Below are 15,029 nucleotides of genomic sequence, written 5' to 3'. Positions count from 1 at the left end.
GAAATTAATAGGCCTAACTCAGTCATGTTCATCAATTTCAGTGGGTTTACTCTGAGCAAATCTTAGTCGAATACCACCCTTTATTTCTACGGGTGGAATTATACATAGCACTATGTATGTGGGGAACTGAAATAAAAAATTTAAGGTCATATATATGTATGATAAATGTTCATAACTGCATATATAAACCACATGTCTGAAATCCCACAGAAAAAGTCCTGAAACCATTTTCTCTCTCCCAAATTGACCTCAAATATTTCTCTGCAAGGTGGAAGGGAAATGGAAAAGGCTCCCCATTGTCTTTTCGTTCACAAATCCCGTATTAAGGGTATGCCTGTGTATGAATAGGGTGAGCCTGTGACCTGGCTCAGGAACTAAGTATTTGTCATTACAAGAGACTGGCCAGGCTCCCCAGGGTATCCAATCAAGTGACCATTAATAGGTAACCTGCCAGACAGGAGATAAACAACACACTCAGATTTCTGTTGTAGACCGCCTTTTCTATGATGTAGGTATGATGTTTGTGGGGGGTGGTCTTGGGTTACACCCCTTCTGTGATGTATGTATGATGTATGGAGGGGTAGTCTTGAGCTCCAGGGAAGGCAATTTAAAATGTCTATATCAGGGCAGGCACGCCTTTGTTCTGGGTCCTCCTCCTTTCCTGCGTGTGACGGGAGCACCCTGTTGCAACAGTCAATAAAGATCAGGCTTACTAGCTGCTTTGCTTCTCAATATTCTCTGGTTGGCCTCTGTTATTTTCTCCAACCGATGGAGAACCTACAAAGGACTCTATAAGGGCTCTTGTGTCCCCCATAAGGGAATAAGGGCAGATTTTTGTTTATTACAGGAATGAAATCCACAAACGAAACTAGAATTTCCCCCTTTTGCCGTCCCCCCCGCATGCCCTCCAATCCTACAGAGCAGATTCATGGGTATAGAGGAGGGAGGAAAGTTCTGTTGGGAGAGTGAATCTCGTTCTGTGCAGACAACCACTTAACTGAAAATGAAAAGTGCTGAGGATCAAGTCTACTCTCACCCTAGATATACGTATTGGAACTAGGCAGCAGTTATTCCCTGGGGAGGGGAAATGTACTCTGCACATGTGCAGAGAGGCAGGCAGCCTGTAGCTGTGGAGTGGAGAAGGAACTGGGATTGAGACTGGAAGCTGTCTTGGGGCTTTTCTCCACCACATCCTCTAATAATCCCTTGCTGGTTGACAGTGCCTTTGTCCACATAACTGTTGGTCCTCAGTGCCTGTAAAAGTCAAATGCATTGCCACCATAAGCCAGATTCTATATTTGTATTCCTTTTATGAGTCACAGAAAATGATGACACCTGGAGGATTACATCATAGAACTCTTCCTGGAATGGTGACCAGGCAAATGCTTCCAACACCCTTGTCAGCTGGGCACGAAGAAAGCAGCCCTGTTGTTTGACTTCAGCCTTGGATCCGCAGAGGCAAATTGCTACATAGATTTATCAGTGGCTATCAGCCACAATAGCTATCTTCCATGCGCTTGTTCCATTTTACAGCCACTTAATCTAGTATGCATGGTCAACACGGCATCCTCTGGGAGAACCAAAAAATGGGGGGGGGGGAGGACGAGATTAAAGAATATGTGTTGGACTGGCTAAAAATTAATATCAAAGCAATTCAAAATTTAAGGTAGACAAGAAATTGGGATTTGCAGAAAAAACATCACAATTTGAAGAAGATATATTAAGATCTAGAGTTAAAACATTGTCTAAAATGTAGAGAATATTACTTGACTGGGAAATGAAAGAAGAATTTGTGGAATCTTCTATAATTAAATGGGCACAAGATGTGGGGCATAACATTGATTTGAACCTGTGGGAACAATTGTGGGAAATAAACTTAAAATTCACAGCTAGTTACGCGCTAAAAGAGAACTACTTAAATATGACCCACAGATGGTATTTGACACCAAGCGAATTAGCCAAAATGTCTAAATCTAAAGATGACCTGCCTTGCCCCACCCTCCAGCCCTGGGAGTCCTCCTAAGGGAGCTGTGCCTGGAGGAAGAACTGGGAGGAAAGAGACTTCATCAGGCAAGGCCTCCTTCCACCTGCCTTGCTCACCCCTCCAGCCTCTGCTGCTCAATTTGTATTGTATTATTTTATGCACTTTGGCTTGCTGTTGTTTTATTAATTGTAGTTTAGAAATTATTTATTGTAATTTTATTTTTTTATTGTGATTTCTGTTAGAGTGGATTTCTGTTTAATTTTTATATGCTGATATTATTATTCTATACTATTCTAGTGATTGTTGAATGTTTATTTGATGTAGGTTGCTTATTTTAAAGTTATAATAATAATAATAATTTATTATTTGTACCCCGCCCATCTATCTGGGTTTCCCCAGCCACTCTGGGCGGCTTCCAACAAAGACCAAAAATACACTAAGTTAGTATCATATTTTTGTATTGCATTAGATTGTTATAAGGTGTATATTCTTTGTTTCTTCAGTTTGTAAACCGCCTTGAGTATTGTAAGATAGAAAGACAGTATACAAATTAAAAGTGATGATGATGATGTTGATGATGACCTATTCTGGAAGTGCAGAGAAACAACTGGCACATTTTATCATTCATAGTGGCTACAAATGTGTAGCCATACAGCTTCATCTTTTTCCCTCCACATGACTGTGAAATTATCTGCAGCATAGAGAGTAATCTCTTTGTGGTTGCTAGGCTACAAATATTCTTTTAAAAAAACATCTAAGTAGAATATGGCCCCTGCTCTTCTGCCTTAGAGCAGCCTAATATTTTGTTTGAACAGAATATTGAAGAAATCCAGCGCAGTGAAAAGTGGGCATGCATTTCACATACTGCAGTAATTAACTGCAGCAAAGGACCCTAATTGGGCTGGTGCTCTGATCTGAAGTGCATTTAATGTAACAACTAATCCAGCCCTGCTAAAGACCACCCACCCCTCTCTCTCCACTTTCATATTAATCTGTATGAATGACCTGCAAGAGAATTGGGCATCTTATGCAAGTCTTGTGCCCATGTCTGAAAGTCCCAGTGAACTCAACAGGACTTTGTTCTGAATGGAAATGCCTAGACCTGCGTTGTGAGTCACTATCCAAATTGACGATATTATGTAACAGAGAAGATCAAAGGGAAATGACTTGATTTTAAAAGGCAAAAGATTTGTATGATCTGAGGCAAAGCCAGACTTGAATTTAAACCAGGTGGGACCGCATTTGAGATGGATTATAAAAATGTATTCCTTAAACCAGCTCTCTTAAGAGGTCTCCGGGTCCTGGATGTCTGATGGGACAATCTTGGGTGAATCAGACACTTCCTTTCCTCCTGAGCTTTTCCACTATTAGCAAATTTGTAGCTTGCTACGACTGGAAAAGTTCCAGGTCTCCTGTCCCTTTTTAACAGGGGTAGGAAAGAGATTTGTTGACAATGCTGCTTCTACAACTGCAGCCTGCTAGTTGCAGATGCTCCCCAAACAAAACTCTTTCCTCAACCTGATGTTCTGCAGATGTGGTTGAATGACCACTCCCATCAGTCCCAGTAAGCATGGCTGGTGGCCACTGGTGATGGGAGGTGTAATCCAGCAACATCTCAAGCTTGCCAGATTTGGGGAGGCTGCCTTAGCACTCCTCTTCTGTTTTTTAAAGGCAAAACTAGAAGTGATGTTAATTACACAAATGGTCCTTGCATGTTTCTTTTTTATTTACCAAATAGTGACTTCAAGGGGGAAGTTCCAGGTTGGGGCTGCAGTATAGAGGAGAAGCAATTCGAATCTTTGGCCCACCATTGTCCCAATTCAGATTGGAGCCCCTACAGCTGCTATTTGCCCTAGGAATAAAGTTCCTAGGGACAAACAGCAGCTGTGGTTGTGAGTTAGAATCATAGAATCACAGAGCTGGAAGGGACCCAAAGGTCATCTAGTCTGACCCCCTGCAATGCAGGAATCTCAGCTAAAGCCTCCATGACAGATGGCCACTCAACCTCTGATTTAAAGCCCAAAGGAAGGAGAGTCCACCACTTCTCGAGGGAGACTGTCATACTGTCAGAAAGTACTTCCCTATGTTTAATTTTTTTAAATTAGTTTCCCATTATAGCCAAATTATAACAATAACAATTAATTCCCAAATTATACAATTATCAAAATGCCAATCAACATCAAATTAATACATTTTAATTAAAGTGGCTCCCCACATGATGGTTTGGGTGCATTTCCAATCTTATATCACTGCGTTCTTAATTAATGTCAGTTAGATTTCAGTTATAATAATAATCCCTTAGTCCACAGCTACATAATTAATGATTTCCATTCGTGATGTTACAATATGTTAATTTATAAAGCTTCAAGTGAGGAACTCAAACTATTTTCTTTATTCTGCCCTGCGTGTGAAAACTGTTTTATCCATGGAGATTCCTTCTGTCCATTTATGAACAGCTGTTGTTTTCTCCCATCATGGCTTGGGGCAGAACTGAATCTTGAAGTTTCTCAGAAGTCTTATCTCTCTGTCCCTTGCTTCTGTCTCGGAACAGGCAACAGTCTGCTAGAAACCATTCTGTCTCTCTAGTAAAACATGTCACAGATTTTCGCCATTTCCCCCTCAGCCTAGGAAAAGGTTGGCAATTTTCAAATGCGCTGAAGATTTAATACTCCTTTCCAACTCCCAGAATCTCTGCAGCGTTCTTATCACAGCCCCCAAATTCTTTTCCTTCCAGCAAGAGATTTATGGCCCAATCAAACTTTATCTTAGATTACATTCTGTCAATAACACACACGAATCTCAGTCTCTTTTTCCTTGTCTGTTGTTTTTAAATGGAGGTGAGGGGGATTACTCTGTCTTTCCAACACAGTCATACTTGAGCTTCCCCTCACCCTCCTTTCTTCATTTCAGATCACACACACTTTCCATTTTTGCTTGTTAATATCAATGTTACGCCAACGTTCCTTCCTCACTTGTAAATATCTTTTTATCCTATATTCCAGAGATGGTTGCTAAATCTTAAAAGAAGCTTAGAATAAACAAACCATGGGCTTCCCTCTCTCCAACCAACTCTCACACCAAAGAAAATCTTATCTCAGTTCAAACCTTTGATCCATGTAGCTGATATATTCCGAAGTATGTTGTTGCAGCCGTTTCCCTTCACGTGCCAGTACTTTAAACCAATTAAAGATCCAATTAAACAGAGAACCTCTGCTTCTTAAGGGCTGCATAGGAGGGTTTTCGCCAGGTGAAGTGCTTTTCGCTCAGCGGCTCCCGGCCTCCCACATTCCATGCCTGAGCGAGAGCCAGGTACCAAGACAAACTGTGAGTGATGCCCCGTCCTAGGAGGGAATTTGCAAGGATGATTTACCCGTCATCCTTGTTTTTTGTTCGCCGATGATCCCTTGCTGTCGTGGAGGCTGTCCCCCATCTTATATTTGTCATCTGGTTCTTCCGGCCTAAGTACAGAACCTTACATTTGTCCCTATTGAAATTCATTTTGTTAGCTTGGGCCCAGTTCTCCAATCTGCTAAGGCCATTTTGAATTCTGATTCTGTCAACCAAGACTCCTAGATCCTTTTCACATGTACTGCTCTCAAGCCAGGTGTCACCCATCTTGTATTTGTGCCTCTCATTTTTTTTGCCCAAGTGCAATACTTTACATTTCTCCCTGTTAAAATTCATCTTGTTTATTTTTGCCCAGTTCTCTAATCTGTCAAGGTCGTTTTGAAGTGTGATCCTGTCCTCTGGGGTGTTAGCCACCCCTCCCAGCTTAGTGTCATCTGCAAATTTGATGAGCATCCCCTCAATTCCTTCACCCAAGTCATTTATAAAGATGCTGAACAACAACAGGCCCAGGACAGAACCCTGTGGCACCCCACTTGTCACTTTTCCCCAGGATGACGAGGAACCATTAATGAGTTGTAAGACAAAGATTTAAATCCCCTCTGCCACAACACTGCAGTCCCAGTCCATTATCTCCTTTCTCTTAGTGGATAGTTAGTACATAGAAACCAAGTCAGTCACAAGCGTAATACCACAACTAGGGCTTGTCTACTATGCGCCCAGAGTTTACCATGTGTTTGCAGCTGCCTTGGCTCCTATTTAATGTGTGTAGTGCACATGACGTTACCCTCAGACAACACCAATCTCATACAATCATAGAACTGTAGAAATGGAAGGGACTATTCGCCTGTAAATTAAGGGGATGATCCAATAAACGGGGGGGGGGGGGCCTCCAAACCACTGCACTTGGAATCACAGAAGTTGTTTTGGCATTTTGGTGTAGGTGTCTCAATTGTTACTTTCTCTGTTATGTACTGAAGTCTCACCCTGGGCCAGCAGGGGGATACTGTAGATAGGTATGCAAATGAAGGATCGAAAGTGACGTTCAGTGATTGGATAGTTTGTATGCAAATGAAGGATCAAAAGTGATGTTCAGTGATTGGATGGTTTTAGAAAGTTGCAACAGTTACGCTGTTCTGGAGCTCTATATAAGCAGGCTGACTGAGCTCTTCAGTTCAGTTCTGTTCTGGCCTCGGAATAAACAAGAGCTGTTTGAAGAATCACTGTGTCGTCTGATATGTTCGCCCATAACTTAACACTCTCCTATTCCCCTTCCTCAAATACTTATTTATTTTCTCGCCATGTACATAACTGCTTCCAGCACATCTGGGTTTTTTCTTTATCAGATTTGCACAAAACCAAAAAACTGCAGAGGCAAATTTCCAACTCCCCACTGTGTGCTTTTACACACTTCTTGGTCAAGATTTACCAACAAAAAACAAGGTGTGCACACATGCCATATCCCTATGATTCAACTGGCATGTTAGACTCAACATACAACTGGCATGTTAGAATCAACCAATCAGATGGCAGAGACAAATACAAAAGGGAAGGCCGAGGCCTACCAGTATGACAGAAAGACCAAATTGCTCCTCATACAATTCATATCCATGTGGGTGTGGACTACTCTGGTCTAATTCAAATAGAGGAAAGATGGATTGGCAGCTACATACTGCTCAAAGGTGGTTTGGCTCTAAGAAGGATGGTATTGATGTGTCCAGCAATGTATCAGGCAGGTGATAAGGAATGTATATGTTGTCATGTATGTCACTATTGCCATTGCAGTTGGAGCAAACACAGCAGAATGCTGTACACACCAAAAAACACACAAAACCCTATGGACTCTGTAGAGCGGATAATACAATTGCAATCCCACATGTAGTTTATAGGACAAGAGCAATGACTGAAAAATCTGTAGTAGAGCTGGGATTTGTTTGTTATTAGGCGTCTTGCGGTATGGTCAATTTGTGTCTGAAGCAGCAGGGCTGTTTCAGATTTCAGCTGGGAGCTCCCCTGCCTAAATGTTCCTCCGTACAAACACGTACAGATCCCCGCACAATGAAAACTAGCATGTCAAGGGGAAGTTAGAAAACTAGGAATCAGGTGGAAATGTTCTAGTCTATGTGGAGGGATTTGTATATGTGCACAGGATCATTTCAGAATGTGAAACACCAAGATTCTGCCTCTTAGTTCTTTCCCTGCCCCCTGCCAGCTGAAATACTCAAGGTAGGCACCAAGATCTTGCAGTATCTTGTACCAAACTGGCCCCATCACTGCTCCCCTTTTGGTAGGCAGCCAAGCAAGGCACTACTTTCTAAAACAGATTCTGATTGTTCATGTTGGAACCATTTTTTAATTTTCTATTAATTGTTATGCTGATTTACTGTGAGTTGTAATGATTCTGGGTAATTATTTTGCTTTGTGTGTTTTGTTTGCTGCCTTCAATTTTATTTTATATTTTTAAATAGAAAGGCAAGATACAGACGTTGAAATAAAATTAAAATTAAAGAACCCTCCCACCTGTAGGCTACAATGACATAGCCCAGATGTAAGCTTACTAGCCCTGTGAGAAGTAGGCCATACTTATACTGAAATCTTGTGATTGCAAAAACACATCCTCAGATCTAGGGCAGAGGTTTTCAACCTTTTTGAGTCCATTGATCCCTTGACCAACTGCATTCTTTCTGGGGCACCCCTGTGGGGCTCAGGAGCCCAGTTATGTCCCCCCTTGCCTGCAGAGCAGAGCCTGCAGATGGATAAAATCGTTCAGCCAAAACAAAAGGGAAAGAAACACTGATCAACCAGATGAGAATGGCATGTTCCCCCCGCCCCACACTTTCCCTTCCAGCCCATCCATCACAAGAACCCTAAAGTACAAAGCTGGTAATGGAGCCGGGAGCCAGTGAGAAGCCATTGTTTGCAAAACACCGAGCAGCTTCGGCCGCCACCACATCCAAAGGTTGCAAATTATACAAGATCACTTGTGTAATCTAGTCCGGAAAGGAGTACTGCAAGGCAGACGGAGTGCAGATTCCGAGGGCATTGAAGGAAGGGATCCTCATGGAAACGGGCTGCCCAGTGATGGACCACAGTCAAGCACAATGGAGGGGAGTGGTTCCTAGGAAGGAGCTGGCAGTTCCTTCCCTGTCACTGCTCTGAGGGATGACGAAGCAGCTGAGCCCAGGCAGGCAAGCAAGACGGCACCGCATCCTGCTGCCTGCTCCCTGCAGCGGCTTTTGTGCCTTTCTGGTGCTTTGTTCCAGAGGCAGAAGAGAACAGGCTTGCTGCTTCCCAGGGTAACAAGCAGAAAAACCCAACCGTGGCTAATTTGCACACCTGAATTCCTCTTAAAATAAGCAGATTTTAAACACTCTGGTGTTGAGGCTGGCCTTAAACAAAGCAGGTGGGCGAACAGGGTGGGGGAACCATTCAAAATGGTTTGAGCCTGGTTGAAGTGGCCAGGTAGCAACTGCAGCCCAGGAATTGTCAAGAGAAAGAGAAATAAACTATGCTAATTGTGGGAAAGAGGCCCCTGATATTTAAGAAGCTCCATGGAAAATCTCTGCTCAAACACCCGCAGGAATGACTTTGCAGCACAACTGTGCTAAATCAAGAGGCTTCTCCAAAATACCATCTTGCTCCAAGCCCAGCCATGAGAAGGCACCCTTGGTACCCAGGTGGAAAATAAACTTGATATCCCAGGGCTCCATTCGCCTGTGCAGTGAGAGAGGAGTCAGGCAGTCCCATTAGCACAGATTAATAACTTTCTCTGCAGCAGAGGGATTGAGAGGCACCCAGAAACCACAGAGTGTTGTGCAACAGACTTGGAGTGGGGATGGGCAAGTGGTTTCTAATTCCCGCATATGCCTTCAACAGCTGGGGTCACCTTGGGGAGGTCCTATGCCTACCCTTTTCACTTTATGAACAAGAATCAATGGGGTCAGTTGCTCATGACTGCACTAGCAGATCAGTCTCTTCAAACATGATGGGTGAGGTAGGTAGCCATCTGTTGGGCACCCCACAAAACGAACACCCTCCCTTTTGACCACATACCCAAGACTGTGCAACACCTCCCACGTGATACCGAACCACTGATAGATATTTTAAAAACCTCCGTGGCCATGGCTCATCATGGGAGGCTGACATGAACGTCACTAGCCACCCTCCCAGGAGAACCAGCTCCCACTTCCTGCCCTCCTGAAATGGAGGGTGTCTTTAGCGACTGAAAGAAGTGAGCATCATGAGGTCAAAAGCCAAGCGCTGTACCAAGTGATGAACACAGAGACTATGGGGACAGGGGCGTTGCCAGTTCCGAGTAAACAACCTACAGACTCCTCAGCAAGCCACCTGCATCACTTTGAACCCCCATCCTTATACTGCACTGGTGTAACTTAACATGGCGTAATTCACTGTGGTAGTGGTGGGGGTTGGATTTAAAACAGATGATGGTGGGAATCAAACGAGGTTATCTCAACCGGTCAGTTTGCAGCCCTTCAAGAGAATAACCTCAGAGGAGGCAGCATAATTTGGGCAGATTCAGAGGTTTTAAGTTTTAAAATTTGGGAACAGAAGATAAATTCATGGGATACAAAGGGTTTGTGTAGGAGGGGGAAGGCATGGTTGCGGCTGCTGTTTTCCTCCCAGCTCCAAGGGATCCCTCCTTTCTTCCGAGTAGCCAGACCAACAGCTCAACTAGCCACACCCAGTGGTTTTAAGGCTGCAGAACTAAAGGTGGAGCACTAGCAGCCAAACAATTGAAATAAACACTAAAGTCACAATCACCAGCACCCATTTTCTAGGCAAACGGGTACGCTATTGGTTATTTTACAGGTGGGCTTTGCTGTAATCCGGGAGATTTTGAAGGACATGGACAGGCCTGGCTCAGGGCAGTGATGGAGGGGGTGATGCCCCTTCTTTTGAGAAGCATCCCTGCAGCTGCTCCCCCAGCCCCCCACCCCCAGCATTTGCTTACCCCAATGATGACGGTGTCATCCCCCTGGAAAACTGGGATGAATTTATCTCCCCGTATGATCTCCGACTGGTTCAAGGGCCGGAACCTACAGAGGACTTTGATGCTACATTCATTGACTTCTGTCGTCATGCTGGCTGGGCAATTGGGCTCCCTGTCCGTCCCGGCAGCTTTTGTGGCGAAGATGTGGAGGAGAAGCAATTCCCAAGGGGAGTCGAGAGGCAGAGAAAGGTGAAGGCGGCGTGCAACCAGGCTTTAGCAGATTGCAAAGCGGGAGAACGAGATCCCTGGATTGTCACCCCACAGCAGCAGAGCAATGGGGCTCTCTCAGCTGGGCTGGTGCGTCCTCCGCGCCTGCGTTACCTTGGGATGCTGCTTGCAGTGCCTGTATCTCCCTCCTTCCTGCTGCAGGCATCGGCAGCATCAGCAGCGAGCAAAGGGATGGGCAGCTGGAGCCAGGATGCTATAGCTTTTAAGGTGGAGCCGGTTCTGATGACTTAAGGTGGAAGCAAACATGCTGGTCCTAGCCCTGGGTGTGGAACCTTTTTCAGAACAAGGGCTGCATTCCCTTCTGGGAAACCTTCTGAGGGCCACATGCCAAAGGGGGCGGGGGGGGGGCGGGACCAGAAGCAAAAGCGGGAGGAGCAACAAATGTAATTTTTTTTGCCTGCATCTCCGCTGACCTCCATCCAGGCAAGCAAGACACCTTCCTGAATCCTGCCAGGCAAAAACACTCAGGTTGTGGAGCGGACCCAGGGAGGGCTGTGGCCTGGGGAGAGTCCCCAGGGCCGGATGGAGAAGACTGGAGGGCTGCCTTCTGCTGCTGGGTGTGATGTTCCCCACATTTGCCTTAGCCAGTGCCGCCTGCCTTGGGTTTTGAATTGCAGCTGGCAGCCGCTGCTTTGTTCCTTTTGAACCCTGACCTGGACTCCTGGAGGCAAGGGGCAAGTGCTGATTGGCTTGCTGGCTTTAGAAAAACAGCACCTGCCAAAATTCCCCTTTATACACAGCCCTGGGCTTCTTTGGGAGGCAAAGCAGGGTAAAAATGGGGTGAATTAGTCAATAATAAAAGTGAGGATCTGCACCCTTTTCCTAGGCACTCTTTCACTTAATTTAGACCCCATGTCTCAAAAAGCACACTGCCCTAATGCCTACTATGTTGGCACTGGCTATGATTATTCCCTGCTGAGGGGGGGGGCATTTCGCATGCATTCAGATGCCCTTTATTATCACTCCATAGTCCATAGGCAGCTGCTTAGATCAGGCTATTTGTTCATTTAGACCAGTGGTGTCTGCGTTGCTGGCAGCAGCTTTCCTGTCTGTCACAGATAAATATTTTCCCTCATCTTCTACATGATCCTTTTCTAAACTGGAGGCACCAGGGATCAAATTTGAGACCTTCTACATGCAAAGCAGGCGTTTTTCCATTGATTGAGCTCTGGTCCCCTCCTCACATGACCTCAGGCTGAGGCCAGAGTCAGTCCCAGGCATTCTGTCCTTCAAGCATTCATCCTGATTTGTTTGCACAAAGTTTGTGGGGACGTTAGATGTCATTGCCTATTTATTGTGCATTCATTCTGTTTGCAGGGGGGAGGACAGACAACATTGCGTCAAACAAATATTATCCCACATTTTCCAGCGCATTTCCCCGTCACTTTTCCTAATCACAAAAAGGTTGATTTTGGAAGCAAGTCAGTTTGTTGTGTAATAACGCCAAATCAGCTTTAATTGCACATCTTGAATTTGTTGGCGCACGATTGAATCCCACTTGACAATAGCAATGGTCTGAAATCACCCCAGGTTAAAATAAATGTCAGTCTGATTGAAGATGTCATCCACCTAAATACTAGATGACATGCATTATACTTGCTCATATGATTTCTCATTTTTCCAAAGCACCCAAACAAGACTGCCTCCACAAATACCATGGGAGAGGCCACATTCTCATGCCTCTTGCTACCTGAAGGCCAAGATTGCAGCTGGAGAAACAATAAATATCTTCCTTTTTTGAGATGGGGAAAGCAGAACTGTGTTGTGTACAGTTATGGTCACCCCATCTCAGAATGGACATCACAGAACCAGAAAAAATGCGGGAAAAGGCAACTAAACTATTAGGGGACTGAAATGCCTTTCCTACAAGGAAGGAAAAGATGTGAAAGGGGTGAGCTGAACATAAGAACATATTGTTGGCTGCTTTTTCAAATTTGTTTATTTGTTTCATTTCACTTTTTGTAAAGTAAATCCTGCTTTGGATTATCTTTTTAAAAGGAAAATTTAACACTAGTGGACTCGGCTACATTTGTCAAAAAACAGCACTGAATGCATTATAAACCTGCAACATCAGATGGCGCCAGAGAGCAAACAAATTTTCTATGTTATTTTTACATAGGTTTTTTTCTTTTGTTCTAACGATTTAATTTCTGACTTATTAATAGCATGTGTTTTTTCTCTTTGTCTAGATCCACCCACTGTCTATCTAAATTAAATATTGCATCCGTAATATAGCACCCACAAAACAGCTAATTCTGATGGTGTAGAAAGTCTAAGTTTTCTAATTCCCCAGCATAGGATCAGGAAAGATTCCTGTCTGTAACCTAGGAAAGGAATCAGTGTAGACCAGGGACCAGGGCATTGTGAGCTTCCAGTTGCTGTTTGACTGACTCCAGCTCCCATCGCCCCTGACCGTTGGGCCACGCTGGCTGGGGATGGTGGGAGCTGGATTCTCAACAGCAGGAGCCACAGATTCTGCTTTCCTGGTGTACACAGTAGTGAGCTATTTGGTCCAATGGCTATTACTTGGTATATATTTGTGTTTGCCTTTGCACCCAACCTCTTCAGCCCTCTGCTCAGAAGGGTTTTGACCCATGAGATCTATAATTATGGTGGTTCTGAAGGACTCCCCTTTCTCAGAACTACTCATGGGTGTCTGTGGTTATTTTGGGGGAGGGGCAAAATAAAACACTAAAAGGATGGAGGTGGCTAGTTTCTTGGAGGAAAAGATAAATATCTGTACAGTACATGTCACCTCATATCTCAGGTTCTACCAATGGAAGGTGGAAATCTGGGGGTTGTGGTTCAGCTACACCCCCCCCCAATGGATGTTCATGGGACTACTGTTGCCTATTTAATGTGTGCCCATGTCCTATTTGTTTATAACCAATGCTGGCTTCAAATTTTAGGGTGCCCTCAGGCAAGATCTCCTAAGAAGGCCTTCTAAAATGGCGGCAGTTTACAGACTCTGCTTTCTACTTGTGGTGGCAGCAGCAGCACAAGTTTGTTGTGTAAGAGCTCCAGACCAACTTTAGTTGAGGGAGAAATTTGGTTTGCAATTAAAGCTGAGTTTTCCAAACCCACCCTTTCTGAAACAATATGAGAACAAAGCATGCAGAAAAAGGCACCGGATCAAACTCTGTGTGCTGGCCTGCAGTTTCTGTGGACCCTTGGTATGACTTTTAGAGTCTGATCTTCTGCTGGCTCATAGTTCTAATATATGTTTAATCCTTCATTGGTATCAGATACATGTGTAGTCCTCTGTCAGGAACACAGGAAACTGCCTTATAGTTAGATCACTGATCCATCTAGCTCAGTATTGTAACTACATTGGCTGGCAGAGCCACTCCAGAAGTTCAGACAGTCCTACTTTGACATGTTGGAGTTTGAACCTTCTGCATTCAAAGCAGGTGCTCTACCACTGAGCTACATCCCTTCCAGGGGCGCCGACTTATAAAAAATATTGGGGGGCCCATACCGGGGTCCTGCCCCGGGAGGTTTTCTAAATTTTAGATGAAAATTAGTGAGTTTTAAAGTATTTCGGCGGAGCCGGAGCGATTGGGGAGGAGGGGGCTTGTTGCCGGATTCTTCAGCTGGGCCGGAGATCCGCTGCTGGGGGGTCCCTGGGCCGAGTTGTGAGCACGGCCTGCTGAAGGGAGATCCAGCTGATTGCGCGACGGGGACGGCCGGGGCTCTCCGGCTAGGGCGCGCGGCTGGCTGGCTGGCTGGCGAGGGAGCAGGTGGGGAGGAGGCGGGGGACGGCGGCGGCGCTCTGCTGGAGGGGCGCCCGAGATTATTGGGGGGGCAGAGCCCCCCCAAACGAATTTTTGAGGGGGCTCGGGCCCCCTCAGGCCCCATGGAGTCGGCGCCTATGATCCCTTCCCCATACACCCCCCCAATATCTGCCTTCTCTAAGCCTCTGAATAATGCCCTAGCCCAGGAGATATATATCTGGTAAAACCTTTGAATCATCAACATTGCTTACTCTTCCAGGAAACGGGGGGGGCAATTGGACAGATGCAGCAAAAACTGCAGAAATCAAATTGAGGCTGACATGTGGGGGGAAAGCAGTACCAAAAGTGCAGTCACTTCTTGCATCCGGCCCCAAGCAAGACAAGGGTGCAGCAGCTGCACTGACTTGCAAAGTACCGTAGATTCCTTTCCTTCCAGATGAGCTGAGCTGAATGAAGCTTTAAAAAGGAGCGGGTGAGGATAAGGGAGGTCAGGCCCATGCTTGTCAATTTCCCAGAGGCAACTGTCTGGGCTGCTGCTGGGAAGCAGGAGGCTGGATTAGACAGTCCTTGATCTGAACCAACAAGGCAATTCATAGGATGTGCTCTGTATGTTTTACCACAGTTATGTCAGTAGCAGTTATGTCATTCTCTCCAATACTTCACAGAGGGGGGGGGGAGGTGCATTGAGAGCCAGTGTGGCGATGGACTAAGATTGGGCAGAACCAAG

General features: G+C 45.1%; 1 protein-coding gene across 2 annotated transcripts in view; it reads right to left on the bottom strand.

The window, feature by feature from the left end:
- KIF5A (kinesin family member 5A) overlaps positions 1 to 10,792 on the bottom strand; it is a 56,034-nt gene extending 45,242 nt beyond the window's left edge. The window contains exon 1 of one of the 2 annotated variants that reach the window (XM_082208016.1): positions 10,302 to 10,792. In XM_082208016.1, coding sequence (XP_082064142.1) covers positions 10,302 to 10,430 — 129 coding nt within the window. In that variant the 5' untranslated portion in view covers positions 10,431 to 10,792. The remainder of the gene's footprint in view (positions 1 to 10,301) is intronic. The other variant, XM_082208018.1, reaches the window with a different exon arrangement.
- Positions 10,793 to 15,029: the final 4,237 nt, after the last annotated feature.

Source organism: Podarcis vaucheri (genome assembly GCF_965113315.1).
Source record: "Podarcis vaucheri genome assembly, chromosome: 2".
Taxonomy (NCBI): domain Eukaryota; kingdom Metazoa; phylum Chordata; class Lepidosauria; order Squamata; family Lacertidae; genus Podarcis; species Podarcis vaucheri.
The sequence above is the reverse complement of the archived record's forward strand: the minus strand, read 5'-3'. Positions and strand labels throughout refer to the sequence as shown.